Source organism: Lutra lutra, chromosome 3 (assembly GCF_902655055.1).
Source record: "Lutra lutra chromosome 3, mLutLut1.2, whole genome shotgun sequence".
In the NCBI taxonomy this organism is placed as follows: domain Eukaryota; kingdom Metazoa; phylum Chordata; class Mammalia; order Carnivora; family Mustelidae; genus Lutra; species Lutra lutra.
The window spans coordinates 27,071,975-27,095,549 of record NC_062280.1 but is presented as its reverse complement, the minus strand read 5'-3'; the positions used below and the strand labels follow the sequence as shown (position 1 = coordinate 27,095,549).

Here is a 23,575-nt window from a genome sequence, read left to right as displayed (position 1 = left end):
TTAGAAGGGACAAGATGGGTGACAGTGAACAGGATTTCAACTCTTATCCCTCCCTTGTAGGCTTCCAAGGATATTCTGTACACAAACAATCAAGTACACACACACACACACACACACACACACACACTTTTCCCCTTATCTTTACAAAAACATCAACAGACCAAATTCCCGGCTAGTCACCTTGCTGTTTTCTCTTAATAATGTGTCTTGGAGATTATTTCATGTCTATACAAAAAGAGCTTCCTCGTTTTGGGGGTTTTTAACCTCGGATAGAATTCCATTCTATGGATACCATCGTGTATTTAATCAATCATGTATGTATTGATGGGCTTTGGGATATTTCTGGTCATTTGCCATTCTAAACATTCCTGGAAGGAATAAGCACAGACAGGTGCCATTTCGCATGTAAATAAGAATAACTTCTAGAAGTAGAATTGCAGGGTTGAAGAGCATATGCTGAAGTGAAGGTTTTAACTGCAGGGGACGTACATGGTAGCTAAAAGATTGAAGATGGCTCTTGCTACGTGTGTTCTCCTACGGTAACCAACCCACGCTGATGTTTCAAATCTGTTTCTTCCAACAAACAGTAAGTTCCAACAAGGCAAGAAGCTGTCCATGTTATTTATCCTGGCATCCTTGGCATCCAGCCCCATGCCTAGACCATAGTGTCCACGACAGCTGTGAAAGGGAGGGAGAGAGAAAGGAAGAGTTGACTAGAGGCTGGGCCTTGGGTACAACAGTGACTCCATGGGAGCTGTGCTCTCCCAAAGGCCCTGATTCTATGACCTAATGGAATAAGAAAGATCAGGCACTCTAACAAGTCTCCAAAGGACACCAGAGGGAAAAATGAGCGTAACTCGAATCCCAAGGTCAGGCCACAGGAGAGAGAACAGGCTTCCTTCTGAGATAAGGAGCTGTACTAGGTGCCAATCTTCCACTTGGCCTGAATGAGAACAATATCATGGAAGCCAATCTCTCTCCATTCCAGGAAGGGAAAAATTGAGCCGGAGTTAGAAAGATGGTCTGTCAGGGGAAAAGATAATCAACCCTCTGGCCTTATTTCAGTTTTAACTAGATCCACATTTGCTCTCCAGCTTGACAGAATGATGCTGATGGATGCCTTTCCTTTTCATCCAAGTATTTCCCAGTTGGCTTCAGGAGTCCCTGAATGATATGTTTGGGCACAAATATACCCATGGGATCATGAAGAGGTCTTACCCCTAAGCAAATTCAATAAAACAAAGTGAACAAGTCCTTGGCACTAGCTAGAATGTTCTCCAAACCCAATATCGAGGCCTGATGCACATTCTAAGAGTGGAATCCACCCGTAGGCCCTCAGTGCTTTTTGAGTGTATGAGTGCCTGAAGACAGAGTGTGAGAAGTGTGGGAAGACTACAGCAAGAATTTGGGAGCTTCTTCCCTTCCCAAGCCAATAAAACCAACCAAGTTTGAGAGGAGGATAGAGAAGGACAAAGAGCAATGGGGCTAGGAGAGACCTGCTCCTGACTGGAGACAGGGGACTGACCCTGGAAAGGCAGCAGGAGAGTGGAGAGGCAGGAAGTTTTCTGCACTCTGGTTCAGTCAGACAGGGGGCAGGGCTGGGAAAGGAGGGAAGTGGAGGAGAGGGAGGAGAGAAGAGAGAGGGAGAGGAGAGGAGAGCTGGGGAGGCAGGAAGACCTACAAGGTTACTAGGCCGCTTCTCCCCCAGGCTCAGAGGAGAGCGTGCCTGAATCTTTCTGGATCTTCTTCATGGAAAAGGCAGGTTTTCCCAGAGGAAGACCACAGAGGTCCATGACAGGCTGCCTCCTGGGAGGTTATGGAAACAGGGGCTGTGGGCAGGCCAACTGGAGAGGCGTTTCGGCGACGGTTTGCCCTGGTATGTGAAAAATTTTTCCTGCTTAGATAGTTGGCAAACATTGTAGAGGCAAAATGGAATTTATTAACAGAAAATATTTGTCAAGGATTGTTCCTTCACTCTCCCTCTGTTCTTTTCTTCCTTTTCTTCTTTTCTCTCTTTTTTTATCTTCTTCTTCCCAGGGTAAAGGACTTCATCAACAAGGTTCCTTCATCTTTTTTGCGGTTTGGATCTTCGGGCCTGGCTTGAAAGAAGAGGGAGCAGGCGTTAGGGGAAATGCTCAGCCCTCCGCCCACAGGATAGTTTCCTTCTCTCCATGCAGGTGTCAGCTTCTGCCCCAGGAAGAGACAGGACTGATACGGAATTGTCTTTACAGAAAAATCCCTTCCATTCACATTGGTGTGGGATTGAGGCCCCACAGACTTGGGCTTGAATCCACAGCCCACCATTTATGAACGGTGTGGCTTCCATCTTTTGGGGCCTCCATTTCCTTAGGAGTGAAAGGATAGGGTGTGATCCTTACCTGAAATGAGAAAGTGTCTGGTAGAGAGTCGGGATGCTAGCTCTGTTGCTTCTGATAGAGGACAGAGGGCCTGTGCTAACCTGCCCACACAGTCACTCAACTAAGAATCAGAATGTGGCAGCTGGGGGTATCAGTTAATAGGAAACCTACCAGAGGCAGCAAAAACAGATGATGTTTATCAAGGGTTCCCTAAGGACCAAGTGTTCTAAACACTTTATCAGCATGATTGAATGCACACTACTGTCCTACCATTATTCCAAGTTAATAGTTGGAGAGCGGCGGAATCTGCATTTGAACCCAGACCATCTGGCTCCCAAGTCTACTTTGTTATCCATAATGAATGCTCCATCCCTGTGTCAATGAAAAGGAACAATGGAATAAAAGCACTCTAGAAACTGAGTGGCCCTGAGAGATGAGCTTTTCCAGGTTTGTTTTGTAGAGGAGGAAGCTTAGGCCCAGGAAAGGGAAATTCTCTCCCAGTCTCACCTGGACTCTCAGGCCAGCTGTCTTGTCCCTGCGAGAAGAGGACTAGTCCGGGCTGCTGGGAAGAGACACTGCTCTGCTGGTTGGCCACCTGCCCTGAGAACTGGGGGTCTTCACTCAAATCCTCAAATGTAGCCCACAAACCAAAGCTTTTATGGGGTGTGGGCCATGAGGGAGACATCAGGAAGTGCGTTCACCATGGGGGGACTGAAGAGGGAGGACCCCTCCTGTGTGGACCTGGGAATGGGCTTCCGGCCGTGGGAAGCTCATCTCTGATGAGCTAGAAGGAGGCAGCTGCAGGAACACAGAGCGAGAAACCAGCGTGAGGCTCTGTGTGGAGAGCTAGAGGAAGGGAGACCCCTGCTCTTTCTCCAGAGGGGTCAGGAAAGACTCAGTTATAATAATCCTAAGAAACGAGGGGCAGGCCTCCATTTCTTCGCCATCTACCCAGAGCCCAGCTACACCCGTACACACAGATACAGCCAACCAGTTCTTAAAATACTGAAAACATCGGTACTACTTGGTAAATAGCCACTGCCCTGAGCCCCGGGAGTACCCCCGGCCGCCCCGGTCTCTCCCCCGAGTCCAGCAATTGAACAGTTAACACTTGCCCCGGAAGAGGCCTCTAGTAGCTTGTTCCTGCCTTCAGAGTTGGCTGTTACCAATGGTCTAGGACCGAATCCATTCTTACTGGCTGGTTTTTGGTTTCGTTTTGTTTTGTTTTTTCTTTTTCTAAGATTTATTTATTTATTTTAGAGAGAGAGCACACAAGAGGGAGAGCGTGAGCAGGGGGTGGGGTCGAGGGACAGAGCGCCGCTCAAGCAGATGCCACACTGAGCACGGGGTCCGCAGGGCTCCCTCTCAGGACCCCGAGCTCATGACCTGAGCTGAAATCAAGAGTCCGAGGATTAACCGACTGAGCCGCCCAGGCGCCCCTCACTCTCACTGTTTTTAACGTTTGGAAGTCACCTCCAGCTGAAGCTCCCCACGTGGAATAAAGTGTCTAAACAGAGCCACATGGGGTCCATCTGGGTGGCTCCCCGGAGGACAGATCCTGCAGAGTGACTCCAAAGGGGTAAGAGATGCAATTTAGTGGCTCGGAGAGTGAGGGTTTGGACCAAAGCTCTGATTAAGGGTCCTCCCGTGGCGTCCTGGAGTTTAAACACAGGGTTCAGGCACCTCCCACATCTCTCTGCCCTCCGCTGCCCCCCTGAGCCCCTCTCCTGTGACAGACTCGGAGGGCCAGCCCGGTAGCCAGTAACCGGCAGCCACTTTAATACTCCTTGACCTTCCGTCCTCCCTCCTAGCGGTGTCCTCCCTCCCCTCGTTGCACACGCCAGGGGCTTATGCTCCTGGACAACACATGCTGGGAGAGTGAAGGCCAGAGCAGCCACAGAGCGCTCCCCAGCAACACCAAATCCTCTGCCCTGCACGGTCCTCCGGAGGCCACCCCATCAGGGTCCAAGGCAGGAGGCTTTCAGCAACGGGCAATTTGCAGGGAAGGAGGCTTGATACTTTCCCGGGGTGTCCTGTGGCTTATGACGGGGGGGAAGGGTTCCTGGTCTTCACCTCAGGCCCTCAAGTTCAAAGAGAGGAAGAGCAAAATAGGACAGGGAGAGAGGGAGGCAGAGGGGTGAGGGGACGAAGCCCGTGGCCCTTCTCCTGCATTGCTGTGTAAATATAGACGGCAGCTCATCCCGCCAGCTCTGGAGCTGGACAGCCCTTGTTCGCAATCCGGTTCTTCCTTTCACCCACTGTGTGACTCCGGACAGCTTATCTAACCTCTCAGAGTCCAGCCTCCTCATCTGTAAGATAGAAATCACCGTCACACTGAGGCCCTAGACGCATCAAATGAGGTAGCAGAGGCAAAGCATGTCCCCCTTCTCTTCCTTCATCATAGCAAGTCACACAAGGGAACAAAAACTACTTCCCCAGCAGTCTGCGTAAAGTCACTTCAGGGGTTCCTCCTGGCTGCGGCAGACTTCCTCACACGACTTCACCTGGTCTTTTCTCCCCTTGGGTTCCCCATCTCTGGTCACCCCCTCCCCGGTACCATAGCAGTAAGAGATGCCCAGTCAGGAGATGGTTCCTGAAGCCAAGCAGACATCTCAGAAGGGGTGGGGTCTGCTATTTTGAACTTTATTCATATTAGGAGCCCCCAACGTTCAGTGTTTCACCTGAAGCTTCCACTTCTAGGAAGATTAAAGGTACAAGGACTTGAGATACACACACACGTTTGACACACATATTTATTTGACATTCCAGGTATGGTATTATATATATAATATATAATAACTGAGTACAACATATATAGTATATGTTATGGTGACATAGATTATAATACAATAACATAAAATGCATATTATATATTTTATATATGATATATAATATTATAATCATATAAATACTATAGTAATAATGTGTAATATATTGACACCAGAATGTCAAATAAACAATGCCGGACAAGCTAAACAAATAATTAAATAAATAAATATCTATTCGGGACGCCTGGGTGGCTCAGTTGGTTGGACGACTGCCTTCGGCTCAGGTCATGATCCTGGAGTCCTGGGATCGAGTCCCACATCGGGCTCCCAGCTCCATGGGGAGTCTGCTTCTCCCTCTGACCTTCTCCTCGCTCATGCTCTCTCTCACTGTCTCTCTCTCAAATAAATAAATAAAAATCTTTAAAAAAAAAATCTATTCATTCTAGTATACTATCAGGCCATTTAAAAATTAGGTTTGGGAAACTAGAGAGAGTCTTAAAATATTGAATACAGTGAAAAATCAAGACACAGAACTGTATTTATGGCATGATCTCAAATATCCAACAGATGTTTGAGTACAGAGGAAAGGCTGGAAGGAAATTCACCAGAATGGGAATTCTGTTCAATTCTGAGTGTTGGAATTGGAAATGAGTTTTGTTTCCTTCATTACAAAAGTAATCCATGTCCATTGCAGAAAATTTGAAATATGCAAAATGGAATAACCAGAAAAGGTTGCCTTCATTTTAAAAAATATTTAGTAGAAAAATGTTTGGGGGGCGCCTAGGTGGCTCGGTGGGTTAAAGTCTCTGCCTTCGGCTCAGGTCATGATCCCAGGGTCCTGGGATCGAGCCCCACATCTGGCTCTCTGCTCAGTGGGGAGCCTGCTTCCCTCTCTCTCTCTCTGCCCGTGATCTTGTGATCACTTGTGATCTCTGCCTGTCAAATAAATAAATAAAATCTTAAAAAATAAAAAGAAAGAAAAGAAAAATGTTTGGTTTCCAGTGGCCTCAGCAAGAACATGGAAACGGTCAGCTCCTCTGCTAGCTGCTAGCTAGTTCAAACCTCTAGTGTTTGAACACTAGCCTCTGCGTACACCTCTCACACTCGTGTACACAGATGTTCACACACGCATGCACCTGGGCACACCCTGAGATTTTACCAAGGCATGCAATGATGTCCCCTGGGGGCCGTGCAGGAGCCCAAGGCTGGGAAGAAGGAATCTGCTGGAGGGAGGGGAACGGACTTCTGGGAATTCAATTCCTGCTAATCATCATCTTCATTCAGAGAGAAGAGCTGGGAGTCTTTGCCAGAGAAATTAGAGTCTATGGGATGGCAGGGGTGTTGCTGTTTTAAGAAAAATAGAAGTAGGGGCATCTGGGGGGCTCAGTAAGTTTAGCGTCTGCCTTCGACTCAGGTCATGATCCCAGGGTCCTGGGATCGAGCCCCGAGTCAGGCTCCCTGCTCCATGGGGAGTCTGCTTCTCCCTGTCCCTCTGCCAGCCGTTACCCCTGCTTGTGCTCTCTCCGTGTGTGTCAAATAAATAAATAAAATCTTATTTTAAAAAGGAAAGAAAAATATATAAGTGACTTACAGGCGTGGAAGGACGCGAGGGTTCTTGGTCCCCAGCACCTGCTTGGCCGGTCCTCTCTAGTCCAGTAACAGACAGCTGGTGACTTAGTGGCTTCCAAGAGCCCCACGTGTCTGTTGTGATGACGCACCTGCCAGCCGGGCAGGGCGTGCTGGGGACAGCGTGCCTCCGGTCCACGTGCTGTCAGCCGGGCCTCTGGACCGGGAGCCCCAGGATGGTTCCCTCACACGGCTGGCATGTTGGCACCGGGTGCTCGGCCATGGCCGAGGCCTGGGAGCATCGGTCCCTCTCCACATGGGTTCCTTCCCCCCACAGGCGACTTTGGCTTCTTCGCGGCATGGTCTGGGTTCCAAGAGCAAGCATCCCAAGAGACAGGCAGTGGAAGCTGCCAGCGTCTGAAGGCCGCGACCCAGATATTGGCGCAGCACCTCATGTACTCTGTTCATTTGTCAGACAGTCGCAAGGCCAGATTTAAGGGAGGGGGAGACATCCCCCCTGTCAAAGGGAAGTTGGATCAAAAAATTTGGAGGCCATGTTTTGAAACTACCACAGGGGCACAGATAAGATCTTTTCTTGGCAGCGGGGGGGGGTGTCCCTTCAGGCCAAGCTGTTTCCAACATCATGGCACTCATGCAGGATGGATGGGATGAGAAGTTTGTGGAATGAGCCACATTACAGCACATCCATAGAGAAGATGCCTGCTCTGGGGAACAGGAAGCCTGGTATCTCTCTTTTGCCCACCTCCCCGGGGACCCACAGAAGAGATCCCTCCAGCCTCTAGGCTCTTCTCCTCCTGTCCCCTCTGTCCCTAACTGCGCTGATCCACCTCCGGTCCCTGATGGTCCTCAGGGCCTGTGTGAACCAAGGGAGTGTGCTGTGACTCCTCAGAATATACTAGAAGCCAGATGGCGGGAGAATCAGGCCACTTCTCTCCAAGCAAATAATGAAGGGGACAAGGAAGCTAGCTGTGCTTGGTGCGGCCTTGTGGGATTGCCCTTCTCGTGGGACAGTGACTCCCTAAGCCACTGAGAAATGACCTCACGGTTGGAGTGCAGCCCTTCCTTCTCAGAACAAGACACTGAGGCTCAGAGCAGGAAAGAAGCCGGCCTAGAAAGAGAGGGCCTCGCACTCAGTTCTCCTGCCCCCAAGCCCAGGAGCCCCTCCACCAGCCCAGGGCACATCTGTTCCCTGCTATCTCTGGAGCTCACACTGTGATGAGGAGCTCATCTCTGATGAGAACATGTTTCTAGCCCAGAACCCCCAGCCAGGCATCTACCCATTTCCTCTAAAGAAGCCAGCAGCTTAGCAATCTGCAGAACCCGGGTTCCCTGGCCCACGTCCCACGATTAGCAGCCAACTCAGCCCCACCCAAAGCGAAGCTGCCCCCAAGTCCCCTGTGCCATTGTCTGTAAAGGCAGGGTCGGAGGTACTTTCTACAATACCACCTGACACCTGATTACAATAACGTTTTGCATAAATTCCCGCTGGGTGGAAAGGGTGCTATGGGAAGCTGTGGGCTTACAGGAGGCTTCCAGTGCCCCTCCTCTCTCACCCACAGCAGCCCCCACACCCCTCTCCAGGGTTGTGGGGAGGGGGGAAGAAGCTGCACCCCAGAATCCCAGGTCAGGTTTTGTATTCTCACTTCAGGATCAAGCCACGGGGTCTGGGGAGAAGGGGCCTCTGAGTGCAGGGTTCTGGGCCCCTGAGCTGGGAGGGTTAGAGTTCTCTCACGGCCATTCAGCATACCCCGCCAGGTCACCCACATGGCTGTGCAAGTCGGAACCTGCCTTGGGGCCCCAGAGGAAGGAGCAAGGGAAGGCTGACATTATGCATGGGGCTGACTTGCCTGGACCTGCCCTGTGGGCCACGGAGATCCCATGCCCCTCACCTTTCCCCACCTGCACTCAGAGCCCGCCCTCCGGACAGTTCTGGTGGAGGATCACTTAACAAATACTTATTGGCTATCAGGTATGTGCCTGGAACTATTACAGACCCTGGGAAGGGAGTGAAAAAACAGGCAAACCAAATGCCTGCCCCCGTGAAGCTAGTGATCTCAGGGAGGAGACAACATCTAGTTGGGGGCGGTGAGCTCTCGAGGACAGGAGAGTAGGGAAGGGCTGGAGATGGCTGGACGGGCTGCTTGCAACCACGGAATCTGGGAAGACCTTGCAGAGGTGATGTTCTGGGAGGGAGAAACCTGAGTGGAGTAAAGGAGCCACAAGGAGAGCTGGTGGCAGCAAGACCCAAGATGAAGAGGCGTGGAGCATCACCACCCTCACCCTTGGTGGGGAGGGCATGGCTGGAGGCTGGACTGGCGCTGGGATAGGGAGGAGGAATAGGAAGTGAACCTGGAGAGACCTCGAAGGGCTCCCGCTCTCCCCGTGCCGGCAGAAAGCTTAGGAAGACTGACTGTGAGTCCGGCATCTGTCCTACTCTGTCCTCAGAACCACCCTCTGGGGGCACCTGGGTGGCTCAGTGGGTTAAGCCTCTGCTTTCAGCTCAGGTCATGATCTCAGGGTCCTGGGATCGAGTCCCACATCGGGCTCTCTGCTCAGCAGGGAGCCTTCTTCCTCCTCTCTCTCTCTCTCTGCCTGCCTCTCTGCCTACTTGTGATCTCTCTCTGTCAAATAAATAAAATCTTTAAAAAAAAAAAGAAGAAGAAGAAGAAGAATCACCCTCTGTGCACACACAGAAGTCACCAGATCACAGATTGTTAATGGTGAAACTGGAATTTGAACCCAGGGCCATATGATTCCACACCCCATTCTGTCTCCACTATGGCTTGTTGCCTTCTGCAAAACAGGCTTTTTCCTTTTCAAGAACGGAAGCACTTTCATCTAAGCAGTGACTGAATGGGACCGGATAGCCTATGGTCTGGGCATTGGACAAACCATGGCAAATGATTGCCCTTTGGGATCAGCCCTGACCAGTGCAGACAACAGAGACTCGCTCTTACCTGTGCACTGATCCCTTGCCTCTGCCTTCTCCCCAAGGCGGTGTGAGTAACCATGAGGTACCCAGAGGCTGGAACAGAGAGAAATAGGACTCCTCGACAGGCCTGAACCTCCCTCCTCCAGATTTCTGGGCCCTAGAATCCCCTCTTTTGGAGCCAAAGGAGGACTGAGGAGGCAAATGAAGAGAATCACAGGGGCAGTGTCAGAGAAACAGAGAGCATGCCGCCATGTTTAGAAGCACAGAGAGCTCTGCGTCTGTTCTGTGGTAATGCTCCGGAAATGTTTGTTTTCTGTACTGAAGATCCTAGAGAATCAAGGTCAGGGAACCACAGAGTACCTGAGATGGGATTAGTCAACCATATCCTTCCTTGTGTCCCCAGGGAAGCCCAGAGGATGGTCAGGCAGAGCCCAGGCCTTGACCTATTCAGTCAGAAAGTTCCAGCGTCATGGGCAGAGAGCACAGGCTGAAGCCAAGTTGCTTTAACTCAGCCAAAATCCCAAAGCACCAGGCCTTATCTTCATTCCACTGGGATGTGGAAAAGGATTTGAAGAGGGTTGTCACTTAATACAAAAATTGTTTTCCCTTCCTATTCTAAAGAGTCAAGGTATTTTTTTCTGTTCCCTTCATAGGGAAAACCTTTCACCAAGCTTCCATCCAACGTTCTTCATCCTTCCTGTTCTTCCTTTGCTTATTTTCTTCATCCTCATCAGTGTTTGAGCACTTGCACTATCTCTTCCTCTCTCTCCCTCTCCCCCTCACCTTTTTCTCTCTCCCTTCTTTTCTCCCTCTCTTTCTCCCCCCTCCCCCTCTCTCCCTCTCTCCCTCTCTCCATCTCCCCCCCATCCCTCTCCCTCTCTCATTTCTTCACAATCTAATTCATTCAATGCAATACTTTTCTTTGGGGCTCAGGGGGGAATTTCTGACATCTAGCGATGTGGCCAAGGTGTATGTCTTTGTCTGAGCTCTATCTCAAGAATGTTTCACGACCCTGTTCCTCCACTGATACCCTAATCCCATGCAAGTGCGGGAGCACCTTCTACTGGGACACTAGCCTTGAGAGAGACAACTAGCAGCTATCAGAGCTTCCTGCCTGGGTGTTCAGTTAGAGGCCACATCACACATCCCCAGGCCCATTTCTGGCCAAGCAAAAATTTTAGAAGAACCATGTTCCGGAAAAATAAAGAGGACACTTTTAAAGACATTGATCATAAAACACGCTCTTAGCGTCTTTGGAAAAAATAAGCACTGGGGTAGATTGATCCGGGGCTCAAGTTTTCAGGTGGGGAAGAAAAGAAACACAGGTAGAATGTTCAGTGCTAGCGATGATTTTAAACACGCCTCAGCTTCCGGTGTCCCACTGTTTTTCTGATTCAGTGCATTTATGGGAGCCCTCTGCCCCACCTTAGGATAAACACAGGGAGTCATGAAAAATGCTTTGTTATCAAGCAACCCCGGTTTCAAACCCTGACTCAGCCACTCACCAGCTGTAGATGTCAAAATACTGTAGAGCTTTGGGTTTATCTACAAAACACAGACAAAAAATATCCAGCTCTTAGGGTTGAAAGGATTCAATGAGATAATGTCTTAAAGCCTTTGCTAAATGCTAATTTCCCTCACTCCCACATCCTTGCTTTGGGTGCAGCAGAGAGATCATTCAAACAGGTATCCCCACATCCTTACAATCAAGATTACAACCCTGTTGAGAGGAGCACACTTAGTAATGTATAATAAACGGCCAAATTGGTGGGATACTGGAGATAATCAACACGTAATATGTCAGATCATAAAGGGTCCATTAGGACCGCCTGCCAGAGAAGATGGGCCTCCAAGAATTGGGGGTTGGGAGCAGAGCTAAGGCTGGTGATCAGGCCCAGCTGTGGAGGGAGGAAGAGGGCAGGAAGACAGGACGAGACTGACCAGGGAGGAGAAGCCACGGAGGGGAGCCACACAAAATCCTCCCACAGGGAAGGTGCAGGGCGAGGGGTGGAGACATTGAGAAGCCGGGCAAGGCAGGTGGTCATGAGTTCATCAGAAATGAGCTTAATTGCAGAGTCTGCTATCATGAGATCAGAGTTTTATGGAATGGAATGCTGAAGGCCTCCTCCCTCCCCAGACGTGAGGCCCCGCAGGAGGAGAGAGCAAGCGGACGATCACAAACAAAGGAGGGAAGGGTGAGGTTCTCCAGGGCCTCGGATGTGGGGGACACAAGGGGAGAGGAATCACGGGTGAGCCCTGGTTTTAGTCAGGATAGAAAGGGATGTTTGCTGCCGATCCAGAGATGGAGATGTCCTCGGACAAGGGGATTGACTGAAGAACAAAGCCACATGGTCAGCGTGGGGCAGGTTTGCGGCGAGGCGGGTGGTCTGGTCCTAGGGACTGCACAACTGCTGGAGGGTGGGGCCTGCTTCCTTCCATCTACTTCACTCTACCCCTCCTCGAACTTTATTCCAGCATTTTGTTCCCTAAAACCTCAACAGACTTCCTAACTGGGTCTACCTGGACAAAGGACATTATGCAAGTGTCCAGAGGAAGCCAGAGCATGTTTCACACCTGTGTTTCCCGAGTCTTAATTGAGTCCCTGAAATAGTCCACTAGTGGGCCCATAAAGGGCTCAGACTCCCTCCCTTTTGCAGCAGAAACATAAGAGTTTCTAGAGACTCCACATCAGGGCAAGTCTCATGTTTTATGGAGAGTCAAATGCTATAGAGAATCTTAGAATCCAAAAGTAACTTGGAGATGTTCTTTTCCATGTTCTTGATAATATCCTTCATCAGTTACGTGTACTCCTGATCTCTCCACCCAGCGGGGACTCTGTCATTTCTCTTTCTGTAAGATACCCTTTGATGAGTGATCAGAGGTCCCTGGGAGGCATCCTCTTGCCTGGGCCTTCTCCCCCGGGGAAACCCACCCTTATCTGCTGCTCGACTAGCGATGCTCTGTGGGATTCTGGGCACTGGAACAGCGAGCAGGCCTAGATGCAGCTAGCATCGAGAATCAAGGAAGAGAGTTCCAGATGGAAGCAGCAGAGTGTGAAGATGCTTGACTGCAGGCCAGCCCCGGGGTGGGAGGAGAGGGGCGGGGGCTTGGAATGTCCTAAAAGGTTCCAGACCAGTGGAGAAAGGCTGCTAGGAATGGCTGAGAGCATCGGCACGCAGACCCAAAGGAACGTCTGGTATTCAGTCCCTATATTAATAAGATCTGAGGAATTATAGGCTCCCCAGGATGGAAATCACCCTCACCCTAAAATTCTCATGTCCACACTCCAGCCTCCTGCCAAGATCACCAAAGCCGTGTCCCACGATCAGAGATGGAAATCTGCCACAACTCTTCCAGGTCATTCATTCAAGACCCCTTCATATTTCCATGACTTTCTAGGCGATGTCAAAAAGAACCCAAAAAAATCAAACTTCAGGCTTTTCTGAAATAGAAGGAAACAGATAAATGCAGGGGAAGTAATGCGCATTGATGAAATGAGTAAAAATTAGAGAATAAAAAGCGCTTCTCAGGAGTCTGACAAGGTAAGACGTATAGACCCCACCCTCCAAAGGGAATCTTGATGTTCTTTCTTTGAAAAGACAATCACACTAGCCTCCTCCCCATCTGTAATATGGGGAAAGCCATTCTCCACCTTGCATCATTGCTATCACAGAGAGTAAAACCCAGTTTAGATGCTAAAGACCTTGACATGTCAAAAGGACCCTTCACCCCTAGGTCATCTTCCAGAAGCCCTAGGTGAGTAAATGGGGCCAACGCCATCTATAACGCTCGCAGACTGTCCTTATCCTTCCAGCAGCCAACACCCTTCCTGCTTTCAGATGATAGCTTATTTCCTTCACCAAAGGAACCATGACTTGACCACTCCCAGAACTGGGTGATCCCAAGTCCTCCAAGACCACTTCCTACCAGCATCCATCAGAGCTTCCAGGTAGCAGGTGCAGACTCCCCAGGAGGCAGGACCAGCCCCATGCTCAAATGGAGGTAAAGAGAGAACATGGAGGGCCGTATTAGAGCCAGAAAAGCCTGGAACATCATCTTAACTTATGTGTTAGTTTTAACTACAGCCTAGGGAACTCTGGAGTCCCGATAAGGTATTTTGATGGAGAACAGGGGTAGATCAGGATTAGTTTTGGGTTCCCTACCCTTGCCTCAACCACAGCAGTTCTGATATCACCCATCTTATCTCCTAGGGTTCCGTATATGATTTTGTTTACAAAAGGGATCCTGGGCTTCTCAAAATGTTTCTAAAACATCTGCCTGGCAATAATATATTTATAGATAAAGAAACCAGAGTTTAGAGAGGAAAAATGAATTGTACTCAAGGCTTCCTTAGAATCAAATGCCAAACCCAGTGGAGGAATTCTGTTGAGAAAAGGGCCTATGCTGTTGACCCCAAACTAATGTGATGTGCACCTAAATCCTATGTATCCTTATATTTTTGCTGAGCTCTTCCCCCTTCCAATTCCTAAGCCCTGCTAGGACAGATAGAGATGCTATTTAGAAATGTCCTCTGTGTATCCTCACTCTGGGGCACCGTAAAGCCTGCCTTCAGCTCTGTTTTGTTCATCCTCCATCATTAAGACTCTGTGTCACTGGTTGATCTGGACCGTGAACACCTTGAGGGCAGGAACCAGGTCTAATTCCATACATCTGTTCTGTCTCCACATTAAGCACAGTGCCAGTAACTCAGAAGAAGCTCAACAGATGGTTCCTGAATGAACGAATGAAGGAACGAATGAATGAATACTTACCCTGCACAGACATAACTACCCTGGCTTCTCTTCTCTAAGTTAACCTCCTCCATGGTTGTCCCCCCCCCCCCTCATTCTGGGTTACAGAGGGCTAATGCTGTAAATTCTCTCTAAGAGAAAACTGGGCAGATGTACTTGGGAACATTTAAAAAACTAGGCTGGCATTGGAGAGGAAACAGCCAATATATTTAGCTACCCATGACATGCCAAGGCCTTATTGAGACAGAAATAAGCACTGTAGGAGGAATCTCAATTAAATATTTTTCTAAGCCATCAGTTCTGGGCTTTGCTTGAACATGGCTGTGGAGCTGGGGTGAAGCAGAGGACTCTGAGTGGGGTTTCTGAATTATCTTGGAGCTCAGTTGCCCACAACAGAAAGCTGGTGACTCCAGGCATAGGGGACTGGCCCACCTTCCCTAGTCCAAGAACCAGGACACCCTATTCTCAGGTACTTTCCAGCATCTCTTACATTGGAAGGACATATCTTCTCCTCTACACCGCTTCGAAGAGGTCCCATAGATCTGAAGTATTCTTCCTGTGAGCTCCACTCAACCATCTCCAATGGTCAACACTCCCGGGGATCCTGCCTCATCGAGAAAGTATTCTAGGAGTGACCTGAGGGGAAACGATGACATTGGGGGCATCGAACTCTGCCACGCATCCCTCTTACCTTTGTTAAAATACACAGCGCTCCAATCCAGAGGCATGAGGATGACACCGCCAAGTGACTGGGGCGTGGGTCCGGGCTCTTGGGCCAGGCAGGGTGGGTGAAGGAGGGCACCTGGTGGGGGCACAGGCCAGATCCGTCTGTCATGTACACACATGTGAGTAATAACAAACATCTTCCTTTCTTCGAGATCATACTGTTTTGAAAACAGCTTTTCTCACTTAAAAATGTATCATCAACCTTTTTCCCATGTCACTGAGTGTTCTTTTACAACATGATTTTTAACATCTATATAGCATCGTGCTCTCATTTGGAAATCAGACTTTATTTAGCCAACCTCCAGCTGTTAAGCAGTTAGTGTTTCCTGTTATTATAATACTAAGTGGAACACACTCAGGGGTGCAGTGCGGTGCTCATTCCTCATCTTCTCAAGAAGTAGGATGGCCTGGTGGTTAAGATCAAGGGCCTTTCAGCTGTTCACCCCAGACCTCGATCCCTTAGCTCAAATGACATACCTCTCTTGGCCTCCTTTCCTTTGTTTGTAAAATGACGATTCGCTCATGAAAAGTATGAATACCACTTACCTTACAGGGTTGTCCTGATCACTAAATTAGTTATTAAATATAAAGGCCTGAAAACAATCCCCTCCTTGACACGGTGTCATGGGTTGAGAAGGTACTCAAGCTTTAATCGTTATGCCTTTGGGGTTATATTCCTTGAAGAAGAATTTCTGGATCAGCAATTTTATACATTTTTAAGGTCCTGGAAACATGTGCCTAATGGGCCTTCTGAAGGATTCTACCAATTTATATCCCCACCAGCAGCTTGTAAAGATGTTGGATTGTCCACGGTCTTCCAAATCTCTTCTTTTGATATACCTAAGATGTTTGCTCTCACCAACCTGGACTTCTCTGTAGCTCTAGGATTGAGCACTACTGACCACTCTTTCCTGAAGCCCTCTAGTGCCCAGTTCTGTCTCCAGGCTTGCTGGGTCTTCCTTCAAGGCCTCTGATCTGCCTCCATGTTTGTTGTTATGTGCACTCCCCTGGGACCAGGCAGTGCTGGGGGTTTCCTCAGGTCCAGGCCCCAATCCACTCTCCACATGCTCTTCCTTGGAGGTCTCATTCCCTCCACCCACGCCCTCAGCATGCTAACTGACACGTCTGTTCTCACTCATCATGAATGTCCCAATCCCACATTGCCATGTGGGTGTCCATCGTCTCAAAATCTTCAAGCCCAACACCAAATCCACCCCATCCTGCTGCCTGTCGTCCCCCTCTGCCAGGCAAGTTCTTGGTTTCCTTCTTCCTGCCTCCAAAGCTTGAAGCTTCAAAGATACCTTGGATTCCTCCTCCTCAAACACCTAACCAGCCATCAGATCAAACCATCGTTTCGTGCTCCTAGAGTGTCTCTCCCTCGCCATTTCCAACACTTTCTCTCTCATTCAAACTTTTATTATAAGGCAGGTCCTCTTGTCAACCAACTCTCTCCTCTCCACACTCCTTCCTTTGCTTTGCCTTGGAATGCATCTCTCTAGATGCCCAGCTACACCCCTGCTCAAACATCCCCTGCAGTCCTCACAGTCTGAATAAAGCCCACACTCCTCCACTTGGCGTTCAAGGACTTCAAAGATCTGACCCTACTGTATACTTCCAGCTGTGTCCTCTATACATTTTCTTTTGCAATTCTCTTTGCCTGGAATGTCCATTTGCTTTAAATCCTATCCATCCTTAAATCATTCTCGGCTTTTCCGTTCGAGCCTACAACAGTAACTCATCTTAGTCAGGACAGCTGAGCTACAGGTAATGGTTTGAGAAACACTCAAACTAGTTTCAACCACAAGGATATTTGCTGGCTCCTGTCAAAGGAAACCTATAGGAAGAGTAGCCAACAGGGTCAACGGTAACAAACACTCTTGCTAACAACAACATCTGTCTCTCCCTCTTTCCCAACAGAACTTAAATTTTGTTCAAATCCCACCTCTACTTCATACAACCATGTGCTTCAGCGAAGCTGCCCACATTCTCAACTTGAGTAAATAGTGGTTAGGGACACAAGTGCTGCTCCCTGAGTTCAAAACTTAGCTCTGCTACTTCCTAGCTATGTGGTCCCTGGGGAAACTATCTGAACTCTTTATTTCCATTTCTTCCTATCTAAAGTGAGAATATTAATAGTATCTCTTCTAGGGCATTTTGATACAGCACTTAGGAGCGTGCCTGGTACACAGTAAAAGTTATATTGTGGAGAGCTTGCTATTTTTACCCCAACTCATAAGACAGTCATGCCATTCCCAGGGCACTTGTCAAAAAGTCATGAGGGCAGTCTTCTAGGGACCTTCTGGGAGATTATGCTAACCCTTCAGAAGGACACAAAAAGTTTCTGGACTCTGATTTTCTCCAGTGTGCCATATTCAAAGTTCTGATATCTGGGATGTGCAGCCCGAGGCCAGTGGGCCTCAGTGTTGACTGAATGATGTTATCAAGGACCCAGGCTCTCTCCTCTCTTTGCTCATTCCTCTTCCATGTGCTGGCTGCTTCCAAGCAGCAACTTGGTCCCAGCCATCATGTTACAAGGCATAACAGCAACCAGAGGAATAGAAAGGCTGCCCCTTCCCGTGGTTTGTAGGAGCAAGAGAAGTTTTCCCATAGGCTCCTGGCAGACTCCCATTCCTGCCTCATGAGCTAGAGTCGTGTCACGTGACCATCCTTGAAGCCACAATGGCAAAAGAAAGAGGATTTTCTGTAGCCTGATCAGGGCAAGCGTAGAGCTGGGAGTGGAGTCATCGTCTCCTGAGACACAAGTGCAGCTTCCAGCAGTATCTCTACTGGCTCCTTTATCCACCAGAAGTGGTCCCAAAATAAAGGATTTCCATGTAGGGTTCAAAAGACCCGGGTTCTGGTCTGTACACTGCTGTTAGCTAGCTGGTGATTCTGAGCAAGTCACTGAACTTCTCTGGGCCAGTGTGCTCATCTTTAAATTGGAAATAGTTACCCTGCCTTGTTGTAAGAATCCAATGAGAATCTGTGAGAGAGAGCACTTCGTGAGCTTGAAGTTGCTCTAGCAATGGGAAGTGAGTGAATTCCAGAGGGCTGTTGTCCTCTTTGACGAATCCACACTCTGAGGCGTGGATTCAGCAGCCAACTCGGGAAGTGAGTCAGGAATCGGTCTCCATCCACACAGCTGCTCTGTTGGGCTCCCTTGTCTCATTCCTCCCTCTTGCTCCTGGATCAGTAGCCCCACTGGGGGCCCTCTGTCCATCTTTACCTTCGTAGTGGCAGGGCTCTTTGAGGAGTCTTTGTTTTAGTTCTCTTTCTTTTTGGAAGACATGTTTGAGTATCGTGGACACATGGTGACACAATAGTTTTGGGGTACAACAATGTGATTCAGCAAGCCTGTATGTTATGCTGCACTCATGTGTCACCACACAGCACTCTTAATTTTTAATTTTTTTAAAATTTTTAAAAGATTTTATTTATTTATTTGACAGACAGAGATCACAAGTAGGCAGAGAGGCAGGCAGAGAGAGAGAGAGGAGGAAGCAGGCTCCCTGTTGAGCAGAGAGCCCGATGTGGGGCTCAATCCCAGGACACTGGGATCATGACCTGAGCTGAAAGCAGAGGCTTTAACCCACTGAGCCACCCAGGCACCCCACACAGCACTCTTAGACCATTGACTGTGCTCCCCATGCTCAACCTTGTATTCCCATGACTCGCTCATTCCATAACTGGAAGCCTCGGTCTACCACTCCTCTTCACCCATTTTGCCCATCCCCGACTCCCTTCCCCCTCTAGCAACCATCCATTTTCCCTTTGTATTATAGGTCTGATGTAGCTTTTTATCTGTTGATTTGTTTATTCATTTGTTTTGTTTTTTAAACTCCACATGTAAGTGAACTCACATGAAATCTGTCTTTTCTGACTTATATCACTTAGCATGATACCCTCTAGGTCCATCCATGTTGTTGCAAATGGCAAGGTCTCATCCTCTTTATGGCTGCATAATATTCCATTTGGACTAGGGTGTCTTTAGGAAAGACTCCTTCAGATGCCCACGTGTATCCACCTCAAATTTCACTGTCAGGAGGGCTGTGATGTTGCATTTTCATCTAGAAGATCTAGGCTAGCTTTCCTTTGACCCAGTCTCTTGGGATCTGTCAGAGTTGGGCGGGGAAGGTTTTAGAGAGTAGCTGTTAAAAGCACACCCTCCAGAATCAGGCAGTCTCTGGGTTAAAACCTGGACTTCGATGCTCAGTAGCTGGTTAATCTAGGCAAATCCCTTGGCCTCTACACCTAGATTCCCCATCTTTAAAATGGAGCTAATGAATGTCTGTCAGGCTGCTCTGATCAAACATGGGACCCAATTAGGACAATGCCTGGCAGGTAACAAGAGCTCGCCAGGCAGAATCGAGACTTTCTAGTCTATATGTAACAATTATTAGGGAAAACCTGAAGAACCTAATCCAACTCCTCACCAGCCCTTGAGCAGGTGGGAGTCTTGGAAAGAGAAGGAGGAGATCTGGGTCCCAGTCCTAGCGCTTCTACCCTAAACTGTGTACTCTCAGTCATCCCATTCCTCTCTGAGCTTCCGTTTCCTGATCCATACGGCAATGGGGCTGTGCTCTGAAGCCCCTTCTCATGCAGATGTTCGTGAGCTTCTTTGGGGGGGCTCCCAAGTTCTTCCATGAGAAGACTTTCCGTCTCCTCCTATCTATCTGATTTTCAAAATAGGCTCCTGGGACAGTTCGGGCGTCCACACATTTGCTCCAGGGGGGTCCTCCCTGTTTCGGGGCATGGACACTCCCATCTCCAGATGGGTGCTGCTGCCACCCCTTCCTTCGCTGCCATCTAGGGCTCTCCCTGGGTTTCCTGGAATGCTGTCCCTCCCTTGCCCCCACCCCCCCAGATCTCTGTGTCCTCTTACTTTTTATCTCCTGCCAAAATTCCTGGCTCCTTCAGTCAGGTAGAAAAGCGGTTTAGTTCGACCCTATCTGGCACTTTCTTAGAACCTCCCCGGTCTCTGGCACATTCCTTGTGTTTGGGCAGGACCCAGAGAGCTGAAGAATTCCTCTCCCTCCTTAGCGTGGGTCCTCGTGTTGGCATGCCAACAGCCCCAAATATTTAAAGCAATCATGAAAATGAGCTCAGAGTCCCATGCCAGCTCCTTGAAAGGAATTAGGCTAAAAACAGGACAAAGGAAGAGGTGAGGCCAAACGGAAAATGCCACGAAAGGCCCTGCCCAGCACTGCCAGGGTTCAGAGCCCTCCTCGCAGGCTCCATTCATCGCATCCAGGCACTGTGCTGGGCACTGGGGCTGCAGAGTCCAATAAATTGTCATGCCTGCCCTCGTGGAGCTGCCGGTCCAGCTGAGGAGGCTACCCAAACAGCCCATCCCAGTACAGGATGGCAAGTATGGCCAAGAAGCCACAAGAGGTCCAGTGGAGCCACCTGGGATGGGGCCTCGGCTCTGCTGGGGAAGGTCAGCGATGCATCTCCAAAGCCTTGGCCTGGGCCTGACTGAAGACAGGCAGCCACCAGGGTACGAGGCAGAGGACGTGCTTCCAGGCAGAGGGGAACCAGCAGAAACTAAAGCACAGGAGCCAGAAGCAGGGTGGAGAGAGGAACAAGTGCTCACGCGTGACTGCTCTGTAAACTGGGGAGACCCTGCCTCCCTAACCAGCATGTCCATGCATGCGTGATACCTTGGACAGAGAATGAAATGAGACCCAGCCCTACAATTCAAGATTTAAAAAAAATATTGAGAGAGATGGACGCTTGGAGGCATGTAAACAGAGAGTCTTGAGCAGAAAGCCTTTCTGAGCAGGGGCTGGGAGTGCAAGCCAAGCCTCGAGTGTGTAAGGGAGGGCGGTGGGCCCGCATCCTCACACGGGAGCACCTTTCCTGGGATTGCTCTTGCTGGATTGCTGGAGGGGAGCTGGGATTTCCCAGGTCACTTGAGTGATGGAAGAGAGTCAGCTTGTCAGGCTGGGAGAGCTGGCAGGCCCCCAGGCACCTGGCACAGCTCAGGGGAAGGTGCCAAGGTCAAAAACAGACGCCGGAGTGAGTTGTGGTGAAGGGAGCCCCAGGGCCTCCAGGTTACCAGGAAGAGATGGGAGAGCTGGGGCAGGCCTGGTGCCTCCTCCTGCTGGAACACTTCAAGGTCCTCACAGTAGGAGTGCAGAGTGCCTTGGACCTGAACTTGGGGAGCTGGGCAGCCACCGGGCAGCCTCTTTTGAAAAGAAATGAGCAAAATAGGGGCCCCTGGGTGGTTCAGTTGGCTAATCAACTGACTCTTGGTTTTGGCTCAGGTTGGGATCTCAAGGTCATGAGATTGAGCCCCAGGTAGGGCTCCGTGCTCGGGAGGGAGTCTGCTTCTCTCCCTCTCCCTCTGCCTCTCCTCCTGCTTGAGTGTTCTCTCTCTCTCTCAAACAAATAAATAAATCTTTAAAAAAAGAAAAGAAAAAAGAAAAAGAAATGAGCGAAATGAGAGTGACCCCTGCCCCCCCACCCCCAGCAAAAATGATTGTAAGGTGCTATAAGAAAGGAAATCTGTTCCAATCAAGACATCCACTAACAACAGTGGCGGTATTAGCGTCACCATCACACCCGCGTTTCTAAGCACCTACTGTCTTCCAGCCTCCGGTAAGCCTCCTAGGCACCTAATCTTCATAAGAACTTCAAGATATCAGTATCCTTACTGATCTTTACAGAGGAGGAAATGTTTTTTCAGGAGCCTAAATGAAGGTCCAAGAGGCCCTAAAACCAGGCAGTGGGTATTTAAAAATGGAAAGTGTTAGGGGCTGAATTATGTCCCCCAGATTCGTAAGCTGAAGTTCTAACCCCGGATAGCTCGGAACGTGGCCGTATTTGGAGACAGAGTCTGTAAAGAGGGGATTAAGTTACAATGAGGTCATTCGGGTGGGCTTAATCCAACATTCCTGGGACCTAATAAGAGAAAAATTGGTTGCAGACAGGTGCAGAAGGAGAACCATAGAAAGACTCAGGGAGAAACCCAGGCAAGAATCTTCAAAAGAAGCCAACGCTTTAAACTTGGGGTTCCAGCTTCTGGAACTGAAAGCCAGGGATTTCTGTTGCTTGAGCCCCCAAGAGCTATGGCACTATTATGATGGCCCGGAGGGACTGACTTGGGGAGCAGTGGCCCAGAAGCGCCTCCGAGAAGCTAGGAGAAGCAAGTCGGGGACAGCCATGTGGTGTGCTCACATAGAGGAGCTCACCACTGTTGCCTCATCCTTGGCTGTGGGGAACCTGAGGATCCTTCAGCCTTCCCGGCTCTGGGGGTGACACGGCCCAGATGGTTTGGAGCTGTGCAGAGCAGGGCAGTTGATGGCTTCTCCCTTCCCAAGATGAGGGCTTGGCATCAATAGTACCCAAAATGGGGGTTTAAAGAGATTAAAATAAAACATGAAACCTATAACAAAGCAAAGCCATCATAATCTTTCCACTCTAGAGGCCTTTATACAGCAAACCTCTGTGAGATGTGGGGTCAAGGAGGTAGATCAGTACTTCGACTGGGGTTGAGAAGGAAAACTGGTGCCCAAAACATGAAATATGCTGGAGCCTGAAGGATGGACCTCATGAGAGACATCTTTAGGATGGGTCAGTAACTAGGTCAGTCGTCAATACATCCGGGCTCCTGGGTTCCTCAAAGCAAGTTCATCCTTAAAGGAAAAGGCAATGGGGCACCTGGCAGGCTCAGTCAGTGGAGCATGTGACCCTTGATCTCAGGGTTGTGGGTTTGAGCCTCATGTTGAGGGTAGAAATTCCTTTTAAAAAAATCTTTAGGGATGCCTGGGTGGCTCAGTTGGTTAAGCAGCTGCCTTCGGTTCAGGTTATGGTCCCAGCGTCCTGGGATCGAATCCCACATAGGGCTCCTTGCTCGGCAGGGAGCCTGCTTCTCCCTCTGCCTCAGCCTGCCACTCTGTCTGCCTGTGCTTGCTTTCGCTCGCTCTCTCTCTGACAAATGAATAAATAAAAGCTTTAAAAAAAAATCTTTAGGGTGCCTGGGTGGCTCAGTGGGTTAAGCCTCTGTCTTCAGCTCAGGTCATGATCTCAGGGTCCTGGGATCAAGTCCCACATCGGGCTCTCTGCTCAGCAGGGAGTTTTCTTCCCCCTCTTTCTCTGCCTGCCTCTCTGCCTACTGGTGATCTCTCTCTGTGTGTCAAGTAAATAAATAAAATCTTTAAAAAAGACTTTAAAGGAAAAGGCAAAAATGGAGTCTGAAGTTGTGGGCAATCAAAACTGGTCTTGTCAGAATTTGGAAGGGAAAGAGGGTTTCGAGAGTTCTGGTCGGCCCCTGATGTGGGTCCTATGGAGACCCAAGTCACCCCTAGAATCTGCAGTCCACATGGAAATCACCAGAAGTACAGAGGAGTGTGGGCTCCAGGTTGCCAACAGTGGGGTCTGGAAACGGGGGCACGCAGAGGAGGCATCCTAAAACTTTAAGAAAGTTGGACTTCTGTGTGGAGAGTAGACTTT

The 23,575-nt window shown here is 49.4% G+C and overlaps 1 protein-coding gene and 1 long non-coding RNA gene across 2 annotated transcripts in view; both read right to left on the bottom strand.

Annotated features, from left to right (window-relative positions):
* Positions 1-1,958: 1,958 nt before the first annotated feature.
* LOC125095074 (uncharacterized) lies at positions 1,959-9,663 on the bottom strand. The gene is made up of 3 exons (XR_007125777.1): positions 6,717-9,663; positions 2,302-2,378; positions 1,959-2,095 (listed from the first exon to the last, which is right to left on the bottom strand). It is a non-coding gene; the product is annotated as an uncharacterized LOC125095074 (long non-coding RNA).
* Positions 9,664-15,086: 5,423 nt separating this feature from the next.
* The window catches only part of RPL37A (ribosomal protein L37a), a 41,724-nt gene continuing 33,235 nt past the window's right edge, over positions 15,087-23,575 (bottom strand). Inside the window, exon 4 of the mRNA XM_047721008.1 lies at positions 15,087-15,197. Coding sequence (XP_047576964.1) covers positions 15,092-15,197 — 106 coding nt within the window. The 3' untranslated portion in view covers positions 15,087-15,091. The remainder of the gene's footprint in view (positions 15,198-23,575) is intronic.